At 39.5% G+C, this 20,593-nt stretch overlaps 1 protein-coding gene across 8 annotated transcripts in view; it reads right to left on the bottom strand.

The window, feature by feature from the left end:
- LRRFIP2 (LRR binding FLII interacting protein 2) overlaps window positions 1-18,545 on the bottom strand; it is a 62,561-nt gene extending 44,016 nt beyond the window's left edge. For 2 of the 8 annotated variants that reach the window (XM_039549409.1, XM_039549408.1), the window contains exons 1-2: window positions 17,966-18,538; window positions 9,686-9,790 (exon numbers count right to left, since the gene is read on the bottom strand). In XM_039549409.1, the coding sequence (XP_039405343.1) occupies window positions 9,686-9,775 (90 nt within the window). In that variant the 5' untranslated portion in view covers window positions 9,776-9,790; window positions 17,966-18,538. Of the gene's footprint in view, window positions 1-9,685; window positions 9,791-10,050; window positions 10,074-17,965 lie in introns of those variants that run through there. The other 6 variants (XM_039549407.1, XM_039549403.1, XM_039549406.1 and 3 more) reach the window with 6 other exon arrangements.
- Window positions 18,546-20,593: the final 2,048 nt, after the last annotated feature.

Raw genomic sequence — 20,593 nt, 5'->3', positions numbered from 1 at the left:
GAATACTTCAAATAGGAATCAAAATCAAATTGATTATTGAACAAAATACAACAACAAAAAAATATTATCATTCCTCAAAAACTACCTTCAACACTATCACCCCAAAGGGACTTCCCTACCTTTCCATTCAAACCCTTACACTCCCAACACCTTCTTTGGACACAGCTCCAGCACTCAGGACCTGCTGTAAGACAATTTAACTAACTACCATAGCAGAAAGTTAAGAGCAGCAAAAACCCAGTAGTTTTCTGAGTTTTCTGTGTGTTACTGAAATGAATTGGCTTGTACAAGGACCTTAACAGACCAAGCAAAAGGTATGAGCAGGACAAACAGTAGCAAGACCTTCCCCCTTTCAGTAGCAAAAAGCTTATTTCTGCACTGCTTGTGAAACCTGGTTATTGGTGGATAGAACTGAATATTCTCCACCTTCTATCCAGCCTCAACAAAAAGAGAAAGTGTCTTTCAGACTCTAAATGCTACCTCACATTTAATCAGCTAATTACATGAATAAATTTTGCCATAAATCTCATGTTTGAGGAAAGCACAAGATCAGTTGTTTCATGTTTGAATAATGAGTTGACAAAAATTCTCTCAAATTCTTTAAATATTAAACCATTGAAGACAGGTCTTCCACCAAAGATTCCAGTTGTCTATGTAATGTTAATTAAAAGCTTTTGAGAAACAGCAGTAGCCAAAAATTCAGAACTCCTAACAACCAAAACAATTATAGAAGTTCCTAAAACTCCAATGGATTTTTGCTTTTGATTAAGGATAGGGTTTTTCCTGCTTTTGCCACTGTCACAGCAAAGACTTGTGTAAACACTGGAAGCCTATAAAACTATTTTACTGTGCTTCAGGAAAACAGAACAGGTATATAACTTGGAAGTTTAACTTCAAATTACGATTAAACTACAGGCACAAAAATATCTTATCAAATAATGACAAGACAGAAGGCAGACTCACTACAGCTTTATTACTAAAAATAGTTTGTCTTAACTCCAAATGACTCATGAAGACTGTTTTTTCTGTATTTTGCATACTCAGATAAAACAATTCCAAGGCTGTGTCAACACTCCTGACTGCCATAATATAATCTATTTTCAGAGCAGCATAAAGCTGCTCTTCTTCCTACCTGATGACAGCACACAAGTAAAGCAAGGAAATTGCCATGCAACAGGAAGTACTTCCATTTGTAGGCCATTATCGCTGTCGCATATAAACTGTAACATAGACAGGTATGCAGCACAGAAAGAAAAAGGACTCGAAGAGCTGAAATGTTTGGGTTTAGTTTTGTCTATAAAACAGCAGATACATGCATTTGGCCTTCAGGCTCTGGCAAGGCTTTACTGTTAAAGATAGAAAGTTAATTGGTTTACTGATTCATGCTAAAAATCAATTCATATTTCACCACTCTCTCCTAGTCCTACAGCCAGAGATCTAACTTTAAATTCCTACAGTACAAGGGAAGCTCCATGTCTTCTAATTTACTATACCCTTGATAAAACACAAGTGACTTTTACAAACGTTTGTCATAAAATGGGTGCCTGAAATTGAAGAAAAAGAAAATCTTTTTACAGAATTTTTTGGGAAGAAATGGTTTCATATTACATTGATTTTTAACCTGAGCAACTGGATTCCTTTAAAAAGCACACAATCTCAAAAAACACAAAAAACTTGGCAAGTTAACTAAAAGGGCAGTTCTCAGGCTTCCTTCACCATACTTTAGAGCAAGAAACAAATCACAGTACCACTTGAAAGGCCATCATACCCAGTAATTCTTTATTCTCAGCAGATCTGTTAGAGCACAGGCTTTATGCTATTGATACAGCACTAACATAAGTCTTCTTAGCTATGTTATTGAAATTCAAAATTAACAATAATAGAAAAACAACCATAATTCAAAAGGACATCGTTTTCTTCCTGGGTGTTGCTATTCACTCTGTCGTCTTACTGAAAAAAGCCCATAGAAGTTGTGAAACAAATAATCACCAACAAATCCTTCACAAATAAATTTCATCAGCTACATTGAAATAAAGTCTTTAAATATCTACTAAGGAAAATGTAGAGCCACAATAGCTTTGGATAAAGAACTGTTTGGACTATAGAAGCAGCACAGAAACACTAGACTACTAGTTTTTATTTTTTTGAATAAACCAGCAAAAGTACAGGTAGTCATGTTACCACGCTTTTCAATTCAACTAGTATTTGACTCAAGAGGGCATACCAAATACAGCACTTCCGTGCTCATAGTAGCTTGGGAGTCAATACAGATTGCTTTCTACAGCCTGCATTAAACGAAGTCCAGTCTTAGAAGAGTAAAGACTGGCCACTACCGCCCTGATTTCAGTTTCACTCGTGTGCTGGTTTAACAAAACTGGTTTGTGGGGGCAGGAGAACTCAAAACTTCTGTGTCCGGCGCAGAGCCAATTGCTGAAAGCTCTGACAATGGGCAGGTTACTAGACCAATTAGACAAACTGGTAACGCCTCTGTGATGACATATTTAAGAAAGAAGAAACTGGGAAAAGTTCTTTTTCTTGCTTCCCTGCAAGGGGTGGCGGGGGGCAGGCCCCTTCCTGGAAAAGGGCTGCTGGGACCTCCCGACGCAGCGGCCGGGACTGTGCCACTGGGAGGGACCATCCCAGCGCCCCCTCCTGAGGCCGGCGCGGCCCGTGTGGAACCAGGCAGAAACACCAAGCAGCCGGCAGCGAGAGACATGGCGAGTATTTCCCCAATGCAGAGCCCGGACAAGATCCGCTTCTCAACTGCAACTTACAGACACCAATTTTCTTCCAAGTCAGAGAAAAAGGGAAAGTGAGGTCACGTGAGGAAGGCCAACATGGCAACACTGAAGTCAGTGGGGAAGGGACAGAGAGGAGGCGCTTCAGGCACCGGAGCTGAGATTCTCCTGCAAGCGCTGGTGAGGACTGTAATACAGCAGCTTCCCTATAATTCATGAAGTGCACGGGAAGGGGTGCAGAGGTCCACGCGCAGCCCATGAGGAGTGCTCATGCTGGAGTGCGTAGATGCTGAGAGGCTGTGATCTAATAAAGAACTTGAACAGAGAGAGATGATCCTTACTTTTAGAGATAGAAGAAGAGAGCCTTTGCTTCCAAACTGGAACAGCTTATCCTTAAAAGACTAAACCCCATGAACTACTATGACCCACGCTAGGCAGTTGTCGGAAGACTGCATGACCCATGAGAGGGATTTTCACATTGCAGCAGGTTCAGGGAGGCTGTTGCTTGTGAAGGGTGAAACCACGCTAGAAAAGTTCACTGAGAACTAGCTCCTGTGGGAAGGATCCTACAGCACAGCAGAAGAAACTTTTCCTTAAACATAAAAAAAGACTCTTAAGAAATGAAATACTGATCAAAACCCCATGTTTGTTTTCCTTATGCAGGTGGTGGAAAGAGGAAGGGACTGGGGAAGAAAGGTGTTCTGAAAGTTTGCTTTAGTTCTTATTATCCTTTTAATTCTGTCAATTATAAATCTTCTTTATACTGTTTTAAGTTTGGAACCTGTTTTGCCTTAAAGTGTTTCTCCCCTAATCCTTAACTCACGAAAATTTCCCCCTCCTCTGCTCAGCTATAACAGAAGAAAATAAGTGAATAGTTTTTTCATGGGTGCCTGGCATAGCCAGTGTCAAACCCTGACAACTGGTCATTATTCTCTACATAGCCTTTAGACCAGACACGTTAATAAAATGTATTATGATAAAGATCCATTGTAATATTATTTAATTGAAGTACAGTTTATTAAAAAGTGATATAACATACTGAGTTTCTGTTTTTCTGAAATAAAAATTCAACTGTGTATTGTCCAAGGTCTAGCAACTCTCACACTATTTCAGAAGCTTCCTAATGGAACTTCTGACTGATAAAAAGGAATGGGATAGCTGAATTTTCTTGAAGACTAACTGCAAATAAGATGAGGTATTTAAACCTGGTACACTTACACTGGTGGCTTAAATAATTCAGCATGGAATTTATTCAGAGAATTTATCAAAAAGGACATAGAAGACTACAGAGGAAATCTTTGTAACAGAAGAAATTGCATAGAAAAAACAAGGAAGAGGCCCTCAAGACTTTGCTTGGGCATGAATAAAGGACTAGTTGATAAATGATTAATTTATAACTAAATCTGCAAATTCTCTTTTGTATATGAACACACTCATACTACTCATATTTACGTTCTACTGTAATGACAAATATGTGTTTTTAAACCAATACTGTACTTCTTTGGGTATTAGCTCTCGTCTAGGTAACAAAACAAAGCAATCTGTTCACCACTGAGTTCTGGAATTCCTCATTTCAAAATAGGGACCGAAATTTTTTTTTTTTGTTCATGTAATGGAAGTGTTTCCTTGTACCTGCGTAAGAAGCATTTCATTCTAGAAGATGGTTATCCTGGCTGTTTTCAAGCAGTTAAGCAGTACCTTACTGCAGTATTCACTTCGGTTTATTTTATTGCATATGTGTAAATATAGAGGTAGCAAGACAATGTTCTCCTTCCAGGAGGTGACGTAGTCAGTTTTCTGATTCTCACCTAAAAACCAATTGTTATAAGCTGTTTACAGTCATTTAGAAAGCCATCTCTGCTTCTTCAATTTTTTCACCTTTGTTTTTAAACATATTCTACCACAATCTTTTGAATTATCTCAACTTTCAAGGATAACATGTAGTTCTTCAGATAAAGGCATTTTTGGCAAGAATGAAAGAAGAAAAGAAAGAAGATGAGACTTTAATGTGAATGCCTTTGTAAAGATTCAGTCTGGAGTCTCTCCTTTCTGATGTATTTTTCTTAGTCTCTCCATAGCAATGACCATGTTTTTTCCTAGGTAAGCAGCATGATATTAACACAGAATTGATATGGTAGAAGCTTCCCTTCATGTTGATCAAGGAGAAGCATAACTTCTATCTCCATAGTGTAGGTAGGCATCTTTTTCTTTCCCTTGCCTGCAAGAAGGAACTCACTAGAAAGCAACAGTATTTAATTTCTAATTTTTATACTCTGGAGAAGGTGATTCATTAATTGGCTCACATTCAGCATAAAAGCTTCATAAGATTAAAATATAGGCTATTCTAAAATGTTATTCACCTCTGAAAAAATTAGAATTATTTTGTCATCATGGGCTGATGTATACCTGTAACATATAACTCGCTTCTCTCTCTGCCAAGGGATATGCAGTCCTGCAATTTCCAACACAGGAGGCCCGGTTAAGGAGCATTTTACTTCTTCTACCAGACGGCAGTGGTGAGGGCACCGACTGTCCCTGCTGCAGTACCCGCTGCTCCCTGTCTGCCATGGGTGCGAGGCATGGCACTAGGACACCCTGCCAGCTCTGGCTAAGCATCAGGGTGAGCATTTTAAAAATGTTCACCGTAATTCTTAATAGATAACGACATATAGCAACTTAAACTTTATTTCATCTTCTCATTAAGCAAACAAAGGATTCTGTACCCATGGCAGGGGGGTGGGAACTAGATGATCTGTAAGGTCCCTTCCAATCCAAACCATTCTATGATTCCTTCTGCAGCTCATTTCTTCTGTATTCTCATTTCCATGCTTTTTACCCTTATCTCCATACTGTCTCATGAAATCAAGGCAACATCATTTACATGCCAAAAGTATTTCTTATGGCTCCTCAGAAATATCTTTTCTGCTTACTTCTGAAGTCTCTGCCCCAGTTGCCTACAAAGCAAAGACTATGAACAACAAAACCTTTAGTTTTAACATGACTTAAAGGTTTAAGAGTCTTTATTTCTGGTATCTCATTCTTTTTCTATTTATTGTACAGATTCATATATATTATAAAATCTCTAGAATATTTTACATTGTATAAAATATCTTTAACCACTATTAAAAACAAAACCAAACAAGACTTTGAATTAATAATAAAGTAGAAATAGCCAATTGAAAAATATTTAGTGATCTCTTACTAAAACAAATTAAAAAATCACCTAGCACCTACAAAGACAATATCCATGAAGATGGAATTCTTTGGGGCTTTGCTTGTTTCTTAACAGAAGCTGAACCTACATGAAGAGAAAAAAACATGTACTAAACTTTAAATAGATTCATATGACAAAAACTATGTTGTTAACTGTTTCTAAATTCATTATAGAGCCCTCAAAATTTAAAAATACTCAACTCTTAGCTTTTTCTACCATGGTAATTCAGTAACATTACATCTTTACCAAAGTAAGAACAGTTGCACTCTATTCAAGGTTGAGCAACTACAGAGTGAATTTTAAATCAAAATGAATCTTTATTCTCTCCCATGAGAAAACACCTTACGAGTTTTCCATGCTCTTGCTATACAGTGAAAATAGTAGTGAGAACAGTTCCTGAAAAAAAACCAAACACCGAACCAAAACACAGAGATAAGATTCTACAAGGCAGAAATCCAGTGCAGTCTGTTGCAATAATTGTCCACAAGCTCTAGTTCTGTGTCATCTAGTAACACAGCCCTGAAGAATGGAAGAGTTGCTGATGGAAACATCCAAAAAAAGGCTATAGGTAAATCCTGATTGTGCCTTCAAACTGCTGTTTAGCAGGTTGAAGATGGTAAGATGACACATCAGACACTTCTCACTCTCTGCCATGATATTGTATCTGAGCATGAACCACAGGCAATGCAAGAACACAGAAGTGACTAAAACCTCTGTTCTTGCATAATCAGACTGGTTTTGGAAAAAGAGGTCTCACATAATCGTAAGAAATGCCTGGTGATGACAGGTTACTGCTAAATATTTTAAATGAGCACAATTTGTCAGCAAACTACAAAGACAAGTGAAGCAGTGATGCACAACTCAGCCGAAGATATTCTGTCCACAAAAGAATTTAATAAGCAGAGAATCCCCAAAAAAACCCATATGGAAAACATCTTGAGATTGTATCAGCTGCATTCCGTGTAGACTCTGAACACAACCTTGAGAATATAAACCTTAATTTTCTTTTATCTAGTTATGTGGGAATCCTTTTTGCTTAACAAATGAGAATATAATGTCGTCAGGAACCTGAAGTTACACAAGACAATCATTACCTGTACTTCGGGAAGCTCGAACTTCACACAAGACATATGAAACTGTCTTCTACACCAGATGACTTATTCTTTGTCAATATGAGAAAGCTAACAGTAACCAAAAGGTCACACAAAGGAACTCTCTCTGTTTTCAGGAGATAGGCTTTTTTTTTTTCTTTTAAGAGAGAAGCTGACTTCAAATTAACCTTGCTATAATTAGAATACACTCACCACTACTCCATTTTAATGTAGTTGGGTGCTTTTACACCCAGAGTTTCTTTATTTCCTTGCAGGGAACACTGGGACAATATATTCTACACCTGCTCCTGCAGCTTTTGAAAAAAGCATGATTAACTGTTGTACCAAGACAAGACTGCCAAACTGATCAACTTTGAGTAATCTCACTTCAGACATTGTGTAATAGGGAGAGTGCATTGCTTCCAGGAAAGGATGCACAGATAGGTCCCTGTCCCTGGATGTGTACATCACGTTTATTCTTCCTCAGTTCCAGTGAGCAAGGAAATTCAATGCCAGGAAAAATAATACACCATAGTATAAAAAGTAGATCCCAAAGAAAGAGGTTTAATAACTCAAAAGTTCTTGGAGTAAGGCAGAAATTCATTCCAGTGTTGATGTTTTAACATATTTGTGTGTAACAGAGATGTTGTAAAAATGCTTGTCTCAATGCATAGCCCCACACCAACGAAAAGATGTGAAAGAGCTCTCTACTTAACAAAAGTACAAAAAATAAAGGGGAGGGGACAGCCAACAGAAGAAGGTTTTCTGATGCAGAGGAAAGATGGAAAAAAATGAAAGAAATGTCGAAGAGGAAGCAGTATGACCAAGCACCTCAGATCCTACAACAGTGTCCTTGTCTTCCATTAAATATTTTCATATAAAATGACATCAGATTCAACCAGTGCAGAAAAATGACTATATGGAAATGAACTCAGTGGATCAGTGCCAAGAAACTCTTTAAACCAATTTCCTAGAAAGCAATGTTTACTGGTACTAAAAGGAATATACTTTTTTTTTTTTTATGCTTGCCACAGAACAAGGAAATCGCAATTTTGTCAAACTAAAAGTGGTAGAAAGGAATAAGAATAGCAGTTTCTGAAATCTGAACTTTTAGAGAAAAACCATCCTGAAATGTCATACACTACATTAGAGTCACTTTACTGGAGTTCTTTGTATTACAAATTCTGATACTTCCTAGTGCAATTTTGTGACTGCTCTGAATCCCAGAGCACTTTTATGCAGTTTCACCATGCAGATCATCCTGAATACAGCCTTTTGTTTCCACATATTCTGTTTACCATCTCTTAATACCTAGAACACCTTTAGGAAGATTTTCCACAGAAGACATGCGGATTACAGGACTCCATTCAATTCTAGTAAGTAATGTCTTCTAAAAAGATGTGATGTAAGAGAACAAAGCCCAACAGTAAATTTAAGTAAGATAATATGTATTACATCTTGCTATTGAGATCCTTTTCTAGGTTAAACAACAAGTTGATGTTATGTACTGGAAGCATGCAAATACCCAAAGAAATTTAAGGCCATATTCTTTCTTTTTCATTCGCTGTTTTCCCCAAAAAATGAGAGATGGAACTTGATGAGTGAGATCATACATGATCCAGAGTGCCACACAGAACTTGGCTGATAGGGTGAGACCTTCCATTAGAACTAGAACATGACTGTGAACATGACTTTCTGAAAAGATACCAACTAAACTTTTTTTTTAACTGACAAAGCATATCTTTTACCTACAGTCTATGATAGATACATTTGAAAATGCCTAAGGAAACTTTCTCTTCAGAGACCTATCACCTACTTATTTTGTCTTACGTACACACATATAGACAACTATTTACATTACAAAGCCAGTTAGAATCTGCATTTTGCACTCATTTATGTCAACTAGGGAGAGCAGCTTTGTAGATAATATAGCCCCAAAGGACCTAGATCCATTTGTATACAAACAGTATTGAGGCTTTTGCTCCCTAGTCACAGCATTTCCACCTAGAAAAACTCTGGTCCAAACAGACATCTCTAAGACTTTAAATTCCAACTGCCTTTTTCCTATATCCAGTGGAACGAAATTCCCCTTCGTATCAACTTCTTGTGAATTGCACTTTTTGCTGGTTATCTCCAGCCCTGGTTTTTTTAGGTGGTGAAATTCCTGGAATAGTGTACATATTAGGCTTAGTTGGAAAGAAATGTGACTTCTCACATTTGAAAAATCTATTACAAATATATTTTAATAACAACTACTACACATTCAACACTAAGACACTATACTTATCATCTTATGAATACCACACACTGTAATAGGGTAAATGTGTATAATTTTTAGTTTTACACTTGAGATAGCATCTGGACTTTTCATTTATCTTTAAGCATGTAAGTATCTGTAGAAATAGCTGCTACACAAAGTGTGATTCTGTGAAGTTATACTAGTCATACAATTAATATCTCATTATGTCAACATTCCAGTAAATGTAATTTTTTGATCAATAACTCTCTTAGCTTTTATTAATTGTCATATTTATGGCTAATTACACTTTTTTATGCACATCTTAAAAAAATTAACTCTTCCTGGATAACGAGATTGCTTTCATCCCTATTTCTGAATTTAAGACACTTTAAAATTAGCAAACCTCTCTGGCAATGTTGCTCAGAGCTTCATCTTCTGCAGAAAACCTGTCTTTCACTGGAGTTCTCTTCCGTCCTGATCCAGGAGTTCCCATTTTTATTCTCTGAATCTGTATTTGAAAACACAGACAGGAAAAAGTTCAGTTTTAAATCAGATCTGGAATTAAAAACAATCAACCAATCTACACTCCAAAATGCCCTAATTTTTCCAATCTTTAGCTACATAATATTCAAGAAACCTACATGCAATTGGCACGTAATGGTACAAAACTATCACAAAAGCTTGTGGCAGCTTTACAAAACGCCACTGCACCCTACAGAGTGCACATATAGCATTTTTCTACTGAACAGAACCCATCAGTTTACTTACAGCTTCAAAGTCAGGCACAACTGTAAACTGCTCCTGGCTCAAAAAGGATACCTCTGTAGTCTGAATTTACACAATTCCTACGAAGAGATATCCTTTAAAGTTATGGATGTGAAAAAAACCCCCTATAGACAACAAAGTGTTCAAGAATTAAATTTACATGATCATTAGAGTTCTCCCCAAAACAGAAAAGACTCAGCGGACAAACTTTACTAAGCATCCAAGCAGGTAGATGTGGCTTATTTACATTTTAACGCAGCTGTTCTCATGCAGTTGCAACAACTGCTATTTTCTAAACAAGAAGGTTTACTATAATAGAAATAAAGACATCTTTATGCAAAAACCTCAGTCTTTTGCCGAACAAGATTCTCAAATTGGGAAGTGAAGAGAGAAACATACTACCATCATATCCCCAGAATATGTAAGATACCCTCTTACTTTTCTTCCAGAAACCTCTTATGAATTGCAAGCATATAAAAATGACCAACAAAACAAAACACAGCCCATATAGCCACAATCGGAAAAATGTTACACTCCCCTCCCCTTCCAAAACCCCACAACTATATTTGTTTTTTTTCAAACATCCTAAAGAAATCCTACTTCCAGATGTCCAGGTCCTCCCAAATGTCAGACTAGAATCTGGTGGTAGTCCAGCTATTTGACAAGGTAAGTATCCTACACAGGGTTTGAGAAAACACCTTAGTTAGAATAAAAATTTCTATTTGCAGGAAGAAGAGATCTAAAAGGTAACTAGTATTGGCTATCCTTCTGAAACTGAACTGGCACAAGAACTACCTCTCTTACTGGATCTAACTAGCGAAGACTCAGTAATTGATTATAGTTTAATTGGAGGGGAAGGAGGAAAAAAATCCCGAAGTGACAGGAGTATTTTTGTACAAGCAGAGCTTTTACTTTATTACTTTTATGCAGCGATCACAAAGTCAAAATATATTGGGGTATTTTCTGGCACTCAAAGACACCAAGTAGCATCACAGGACTTTTTTTTTTCTCTTATATTTTAGCTTCTACACCTTTTCACCCCCCTTCCCTTAATAACTTTATACCACTAGTCCTTTCTTTTCCTTGCAAGCAAGAAGATTTTTACTGTGCTTCAAATTTTACAGGTATTCTACTATTCTTCATGTGCTCAGTATTGTCACTGCTAATCCATTTGGTAAGAGTCTGTATTTTTAGTCTTAAAAACAAGCAAGTAAACTTACATCTTGTACTCAGGCAAATTTAGATAAATATATGCAAAAACAGTTTGGAGATCTCCGTGGCGGAAGTTTAAGCTCAGAACTAGAGGTTGCCGTCAACATTCTGAATGTCTCAAAAAATCTGTACCTTTTGTCAGCAATTCTTATTGGCTGACTTCAAATATTAAAAGCAGATAGGGCCCAAACTAGAAGTTACATGAACACAAAATAATACTCCCCCTGCTACAGAAGGCTTTAACGTTATACACTAGCCACAAGAAAAATCATGAAATGTTTATTACAATAAACGGGTTCATGTAAGAACGGAAATCCAGTCTATCTACTGAAAGTCACTAGCATGAAACTATTTTAATTGGCACATTAAAGGCCATATTTCTTTAAAAAGTATTTACCACGTAAGTAAAAACTGAAGAATAACTGCACATACCATAGACTTGAACTGCAATTGTTGACATCCTTTAAACAACATACCATTTCTAATAGCCAACAAACTTTTGGTCTGTTAACTCAGTGAAATGCTCTTAGCTGGCAGACTGATTTGTAGAATGTAATGGGTTATATAGCTAATTTTAGTATAGCTATGTCAGTTTAACAGGAAGTACTAATTTACAGAGTATAATTTCATAAAAATTAGGTGTTGATGCTTTACATGAGGAAAACACACTTCATCTCAGTCACTGTGGAGGAAGGCAAGTATGGCATCCCTGCCAGCCATCTGCCATGCTTCTCACCTAGAATGAGCACAGAACTCCTCACTGAGCCCAAACACAAGAGGGAGCAGGACAGATTACCCATAAGGTATACAGAAACGTTGCCTTTGCCTACAAGGAGGAATTAAGAAAGTCAAAGCTCAGCTGAAACTAAAACTAGCAAAGGCTGATAAAGACAAAGAGAAAGGCTACTCTAAGGACATCAGGAACACAAGAAAGACTAAGAAAACTGTAGGGCCACTGTTTAGTGACACAGGTGACAGGCAGAATAGTCTGGATAATAACAAATGCGAAGAAGGAAATCTTTATGTGTGGGAATCAAATAAGCAAAACTGTCTGACAGGATACGGGCCCCAAACTGGTCACGTTGAAGAGCAAGAGGATCATCAGTTACATTCAACAGAAACTAGGAGATTAGTCAGAAGTATTTGTTTGAAGTAAAGGAGTCCTCTTGAAAATAAAACCAAAATCAAACTTAAAGTCTATACCAGCAGCAGAGACCTTAGAGGGGTAACAGCATCAGTCAAAACCTGGTTTGGTGTGAGAAATCACCCCACTGACTGCATGGTAATATCTGTCCAGGCAAACAATACAGCATTCCTCCCAGTGGATGCAAGATCCTGCATTCCAGCTAGCAGGTGGTCAGTACAGGGAGGGTCAGTACACACCTTAAGTATGTGAATGTGAGCTTGTTGGGTATGCTCTCACTGCATTAGGGCACATGCATTAGCACATAGCACAATACACATTAGAGAACAACAGAGGTACACACAAATCTAGAGCATCCACATCTCCAGCAGAAATCATGTGCAAATAGGGGACCTTAGAGTTGAAGAACAGAACAGTTAAACACCAGCCTAGAGAGGCTGTGAAATGTCCATCCCTGAAGACGGTGAAAACTTAATTAGACAAAGCTCTGAAAAACCTCTTCTAACTGAGAATACTTTGGGCAAAGGATGACCTCCAAAGAATTCTTCCAAAAGAAAATATATGATTCTATACTTATTATTGCTCTCAACTTTGAAACTAAACCTCAATATAAGCTTTCTTTAATTAAATGTTTTAATATTTCTTCAAGGGTCTTGTCACAATTTCTTCCATTCCATTTAACTTTTAATTAGGCGGATGTATATCAGAGTATTTAATTTCTTGTTATAAAGTTCGGTACTACAGAAGCCTAGACATACTGTAATATGCTAATTAGTCTAATACTATAAATATCATTATGCCACTTCTCAGGAAAATATAAGATGCCAATACTTGACATGCATGCAGAAATACTTCTGAGATGTTTCACTTCAGTAACTTTCTGATTACACAAAAAGTTATTTTGCTGCATGGGATAAAGAATTTTGCTGCTGCATGGGATAAAGAATTTAATACACGCTGTAACATTAGAATTTTCATTAAAAATAACTAAAGAGAACACCAAAACACAACCAAAGAACAGTTTGCTATTGTCTTTTATAGTTTAGAAAGTTTAATACAAAAGGAAAGAACATTATAATATCTGCTGCATTTACAGTTCAAAATTCCTGAGTCACATCTATTACATGCCTAATTCTATAGGCATGGTTACACATTGTATTACACAACTGATGAAGCGACATCCTGTTGCATTTCATTCCAAAACACTGAAGTGTCTGAAGGCTCCAAAAAAACCCAGAAGACCTGTGACAAAATCCCTCAAATGCCTCTCATTTGTCTTCACTTCAGGCATATATACATTTTTATCTCTTCTACAAGTCTTTGCTGTCTACTCTTCCTCATACTACCTTCTGACTAAAGGTTCTCCTTATTTCTTTTTTGCTTCCTAGGAAAAAAATCTGATTTGTCTTAAGTGAAAAAAAAATAAGCTACACTACAAGGGCCTATCACTCACCACCTTCAACAGCACCACCTGTTCTAAATGCCTGGGTGTATGCCAGCATACCTGGCATTACATAGGATCCAGATACCTTAGTGTGAACAGGCTATAAATAACAGACCAAAACTCTCCATTTCTCTTTCAATAAAGACTACAAGATAACTAAAATTCATCTGTGTAGACACCATCTATGTATAATTGATTCAACAACAGAGGGGAATGGCACTGCTCTAGAACTGAGGTCTGTTAGAAACAGAATCTGAATGCAAAAGTATTAGTACTGCAATGGTTGCATCCATATTTGAGAAGGAGCATAATCATATTGGAAACCACAATCTTGTTTGCTTGATTTTCAGTGCTTTGTCCAAGCAAACTTCAAAGGAGACAAAGCAAATAGACATAGGAAAATTTAGAAATTATGCAAGACAGACACAAGAGTCTTCCTCAGAAGAAAGACCCTATACAAAGAGGGTACTCTCTTTGCAATTAATATGTTTGCTCATAGGTCCAAAACCACCCGTGCAAGAAAAAGGGCTGCATGATCACAGGGTGACCATGACCCAACAAAGGGGCATGTAGGAAGAGAGAGAAATAGATTAGGTTTTAATGCACTGAGAAAGAAATAGACTGAGTTTTAATGCAATAATTTTAAGGAATCATTTGGAATTTTCATTCAGAATGACCTTGTTCAGAATATTAACTGAAACAAGAACTATTGCCAAAAAAGAGCAGCTACTGTAAGTGAAAGAGCCGAACATTAAAGGGAAAATGCAAAGACTGATAAAAGCATATCATTACAATCTGTCAAAAGCTTACAGAGCTTAACACTGTACTGGAGGCAAAGTTATTCCACCTAATGAATTTCTGTTTTAAGGAGCTGTTTATCTCTCATCATGGCCCACTTCAAAAACTGTTAGCACAAAATTTCTGCTCTGAGTGGACAAGCTTATGTCAGCTTTTTCAGGGAAAAAAACTCAACTCTTTTGACAACTGCACAATCCATCCCCTTAATTTACATTTTACTTGCCTTTTTAAAATCTGAGAAATACAATTTCTTATGAGATCATGGTATTTAGCAATAGAATTACAATTCTTTAGAGGGAGTTGAAATCCCTCAGTTGGTGTTATGAAATTAGAGACCAACAGAAAGTCCCCAGTTAAGACAATCAAAAAGCCATTATGCAGCTTGCAAGGGTCTGCAAGTGCCTGATGAATCCATGAAGTGCAACAGTGCCTGGCTAGCACTAGCGAACGTAAAGCAGTGCAAGACAGGAAATGTACTAAGGCATCCTATAGCCCTGTAGAACTACAAGACACCTCCAGACCTACCAAGCTATCTTTGGTGACCTTCACCAGTCTTTGCAAATTACCAAAATTCCAAAATGACGTCTGAAGTGATGCAATTTCAAGTGGTGGCAACTTGTTCTATGAAGTATGAGTTCTCTGACAGTCAGTTGTCAACAGCTGCAACTGGAGATACCATTACTGCACAAAGTACTTTACATACACAATATTATCATCAGTGACACGCAGCATCTGGAAAGCTCTTATAATGGTGACTCTCAGGGCACAATGTAAAGCATATATAGCTTCCAAAGAAGCAGCATAAAACAGATTAGCTTTTCTAGAATCAGTGCTACTACATGCCGAAGACCCAAGAATAAACTAAGAATTCAAATGGAACTTTAAAACATAAGGGAATGACAGTACTAAAATGAGCATTATAAAAAAAATTATGAAAATGCATAATAAAAAAAAAAATCACAAGGATCTTCCAGAAGTTTTTATTCTAAAATGAAGCAACCATCACTTTTACACTGTCAGCTTTTTCAAAATGAGTATCCTTTCTGTCATTTTGCAAAAGAATGATTCACTGCTCATTAAAAAAACAAAACACTGCTACTATATTGAGGCTCCACTTTTTTTTAATGAAATGTAGAGCCCCATGGTAACAACCCACATTCTGTAACAAGCTGAAACTATTTAAAATGTTTTTCCCTCACCAGTTTCATACACTCCTACACTCTTTCCTACTCGTGCTACAGTTACAGTACAATGAAGAAAAGCTACAGCAGTAAGGGAAAGAAATTGTCCTGGATACCCCTTAGAAGAAAGAGCAGTTGGAGGAAACTATCAGCTGACATCATTCCTGCTGACTAGTTCTCTGCTGTGGTAGCAAACTCGGTAGGCTTAGAAACACTTATGTCCACCTGCCCTTTCTTTGGTAAATACTGCTTCACTTCTTCCCTTAAAGCAGATCTAACTCTGCTAGTTTAGCTCAAGGAAGTGTGAACTTTATCATCATCTTCACAAGCAGACAGTGTTACTTACATAAACTATTCTGAAAAGCATGTGATGCATAAACACAAACCGTCCCTTACCTACAATTACACGTTACCTAGGTTCCAGATATTAAGATAAAAAATATAGAAAAAATAGAAAGCAGTTCTAATCATTTTTTGTAATGCTACCGGACTGCACTAACTCATTACTACCACCACACATCTTCCCATTAGGATCTTACAAATGACAACACAGTATCAAATCTATTACTTATTTCTAATCCTCTGCTGACATTATATACCAGAGCTATTCAATTATATATTATACCGACCTAGGTTTTTTTGTATATGCACCTGCCAACTTGTGTGCTATATGAAAGTCCAGACCTTAATAAGCACTACAGATCCCCACTACACAGTCTAAACAGCACTTTCTTTATTTTCTCATGTCTTAAAGTATTATGCCATCTTCTGAGAGAATGAGACTTTTAAAAAAAGCTCCTCTGGAGTCAATTTACAAGAAATACTGGTGTTTAGGTCAACAAGCTACACCTGACATATTTCACACAAGCATCTTCTATTCAAGTTCCCAGTTACAGCCAAGAATTCAGTTCAGGTAAGACTGACTTCACTGTAAGCTAAACACTTCCAAACCCAAATAACAGGAAAAAATACCAAAAGGATATCATGTACGTCAAACTATTTTGTACTGCTAAAGCATCTTTTATCTATTCTTATATTATCTTTATGCAATTACATTAAACAAGGAAGCAGATGCATATTAAGAAGGTAACTGTTTCTGGACCGCAGTACATTTAATTACATCACTTCACAGTCAAGACACAATGAACGTTTAAAGAGCTCAGACAAGCACACTGATGTAATATTACACTTTGTAAGAAATCTCCCGCCCGACATCTCCACAGATGTTTCACCCTAACAATGATACTTTAAAGGGAGAAAATTGATCCTAGACCTTCCTCGTTTCGAGCAAAAAATGCCTGTAAGTCTCTCTAAAATGAGAAAATCATCGACTAGACCATATAAAGTCACCACAGTACTAATTCATCTACAAAATATTTATATTATCAGTGAAATACATAACACTGCCCTTCAAAGAGTCATGCTCGGATTCAAACTAGAAATCAGCTAAAACACATGGAGCAGATCACAGCCCGGAGCTCTTTTCGGGCTCCTTTCAAACTCATGAATGTGCTCATCTCTCTTATCATCCTCAACAACCTCTTTACAATTATAGCAACAGGGTATACTAAAAATAAAACAGCGTGCTCCAAAATAAATAAAACACCCCAAACGACTAAGCATCAGCAAGCGTGACTGACTCCCAACGCGGCTCGCTGCAGAGGGGGCACGCCCTACTGCTCCGGGAACAGCGAAGCCGTGGTAACGTGCTCTGAGAAAGTGCGAGAGAGAAAGGCACCGAAATACACGCAGCTGTGATTTCAGCACATTTTCAATTTTTCTCCTCATTCCGCCGTTTCCACTCATCCCCTGAGGGGCGCACGGCAGCTTCCCGCGGGTCAGGAGGAAGGATCGCGCCCGGCGAGCGGCCCCGCCGGAAGGGCTCGGGCCAGGCCGGGCCCGGCTTCCCCTGGCCCGCCCGCACCAAGTCTGACCGTGGCCACACGGAAGGGCCGCACACCGCCGCCCCAAGCTTCCCCTTCTGTTCGCCGACATGACCAGGGAGTTCCGGCTGAGTCGCTCCTCCAAACCTGAAGAACCGGGTTCCCGCCCCGCTTCGTAGTCCGCGTTTTGTGTGTATGACATCCTTCCTCCTCCCGGCCCTCGCCCTTACCCTGCCTGGGCCCCAGGGAGCCTTACCTGCGGGCCAGCCTGCCGCAGCACCGGGAGGCCTCAGTAGGGACGGGGTAATTGTTTCACTCTTCCCTCCACCGCTTCCAGGGGTGTAAAGGCTCGTGGGTTCCGGAATCACTTCAGGCTCCTTCCTTCCCTCACTCCGTACGCCCAGAGATAGGGGAACAGTGGCAAAAGCCGCCCCAGGGCGACCACAGTGCCCGCCAGACACGGACCGTCCGCGGGCCGCGGCAAAGAAACTGCTGCCTCACTTAACCCCCTCCACCGTCCCCTCCCACCCCTTCCCCGTGAAGGGTTGGGGGAACCGGAGCTGTAGACAGACAAGCCGCTCCGCTCCAGGCCGCCCTCCTCTTCCCCGCCCCGCGCTCTTGCCTCCTCCCCTTCAGCGCCGGGCGCCTACAGCCACATCGAGAACTCGAGTGAGAGACTGCGGTAAATTTCAAACCGCTTGCAAGCCCCTGCGGAAGGACGAAGGGGCCGGTGCTAAGCAGAGGGAGAGAAAGCAAGCGCCCGACAGCCGAAGCGCAGGAGGCACCAGGACCCACGCTGACCGACAGCCGGCACACTGCCCCGGCCCACGCACAGGCCAGGGGACAAAGCGCGCAGGCGCCGCGGAGGAGAGGGCGGGAGGGCAGTACGCCCCCGTGCGCAGAGCGGGCGCGGCTACGGGGACGCGGGGCGGTGTGGGCGGTGCCGGACCCCGCCTCCGCTCTGCTCCGCTCTGCTCCGCTCCGCTCCGCTCCGCTCCGCTCTGCTGCTTCCCTGCCAGAGTCCCGGCGGGCTACCCGGCCGGTGACGGGTTGCTGGAGCTCTAGGCCGGGGTGGGTGACTGCGCCTGGTGGCGGCCTTTCAGCTCAGGGAAGGCGAGAAGGCGGTCCGAAGGAGCAGCACCCTCCTTTCGCTCCGCTTCTCCTTTCCTCAGCAGGCAGCGAAGGGAGGGGGGTCGTTCTCTATAGTGTGTCGTACTGCAGTGCACGCTCTCCGCCTCGCCCCCCCTTATCATCGGGCAGGCCGGCTGACCCAGTGCTGTGGTGGGGAGAGGTAGGTCTGACACCGTTTGCTTTGTGCTTCGTTCCCGGTTTTAGCTAGGGCTTGTTTTTATTGAGCGGCCTTCCCCAGGGAACGGCCTTGCGAGAGCTCCGGTCGGCCGCGGCCGACGCTGAAGAACAGCAGCACGACTCGCCTGCATCAGCTCCGGCCGGGCCCGTGGGAGCCGCCGTGCTCTTTTGTGTGCCCAGCTCCCACCGCTTCCACATGCCACAAGAGCGTTTCGGAATATTTACATGGATGGGTGCCAGGCAGGGTTTATGGGTAAAAATCGTTTGCAGACATTTGCACCTTAGCTTATACTGTCCTAAACACGACCAGACTTCTGTAATATCCAAATTTAAATACAAGCAGCTATCATAATCCCTAAGGATAAAATACAGGGAAAAAATAAATCACTATACTATTACATATATTGCAGTTTATACACAAACAGTCATGAAACTTGATGACATTCTGCTGTGAGATAGACTTGGGATCAGACCGGTAGTAATTTGCTTTCCAACACCTCTGTCATTAAGTGCTGGGTGCCTCTAAAAGAGTGTAGAGGTAATTAGAGGAGATGGCATTTTGTATGTTGGAAATCACATGGAAATGAAAAAGCACTGTTAAAATGACAAGCATAGTGGTAAGACGCAAAAACATGCACCAGAGTCCTAGACAGAGTTCAAACGTGTTACTAAAATAAGCTCAAGTGGATGTGCATAAAGTAAAGAAAAAAGGATATGTAAGTGATTTAAATCTGTTAAAGTAGATGTATAACATTTCTTGTATTTCATTAGTGTTTTATAATTTTCTATGTGAGAAACCCTACACTCTCACAGTCTCTTTCCTCAGCTGATCATACAGTATAACCTCACCATGCTTATTTTCAACATCACATTAATTTCTGTAGTAATAGAGGATGACCTCACTGAAGGGAGGCAAAGTAGAAAGTTTCTCATGGACCATCTGTAGAAAAGACCAAAAAAAGTACTGGCTTGCTGATTTTCAGGGCTTTGTGGAGAATCATAATTAAAAACATCTTGGGTTGTTTTGGTTTGCCCTAGCTGGTGGGAGGAGTCTTTTATTCATTCTTGAGTAGAGGGTTTGTGTAGCGTTTTCTGAAATGTGGCATGTCCTAGGTCTGTATCGGATGATTCTCTATTAATGTATCGCTGTTAAAGAGGATTTATTTTTCATCATTTGTACATTTTTCTACAATGAAGTGTTGATATTTTCATACTGCTAGTCTTTTGATATCATAGACTGCACACTTTTCTGTAATGATGCAGTAAAATGCATGTCTCCTTGAGAGGAGGCATGCATTTTTGTCACTTGAAAGAGGAATTGTTTACTTGACTGAAAAGCAGTGTACAGTGCAGTTAAAACAGGCAGTGGTACAGGATGGCACAGTAGCAGTTCTGAGTTCAGCATTGTTAATGAACAGCTAAACAGTCAGGTTATATACAGTTTCATTATAAACCTTCAGTTAGAAGCCAGAAAATGAAAGTCATGTTTGAACTTTTGTTATGAAATGACTGTGGTTACAAAACGAACAATTATTTATGAATATGCCTTGATTAAATTATTACTGAAGCTAGTATA

Source organism: Corvus cornix, chromosome 2 (genome assembly GCF_000738735.6).
Source record: "Corvus cornix cornix isolate S_Up_H32 chromosome 2, ASM73873v5, whole genome shotgun sequence".
Taxonomy (NCBI): domain Eukaryota; kingdom Metazoa; phylum Chordata; class Aves; order Passeriformes; family Corvidae; genus Corvus; species Corvus cornix.
The sequence above is the reverse complement of the archived record's forward strand: the minus strand, read 5'-3'. Positions and strand labels throughout refer to the sequence as shown.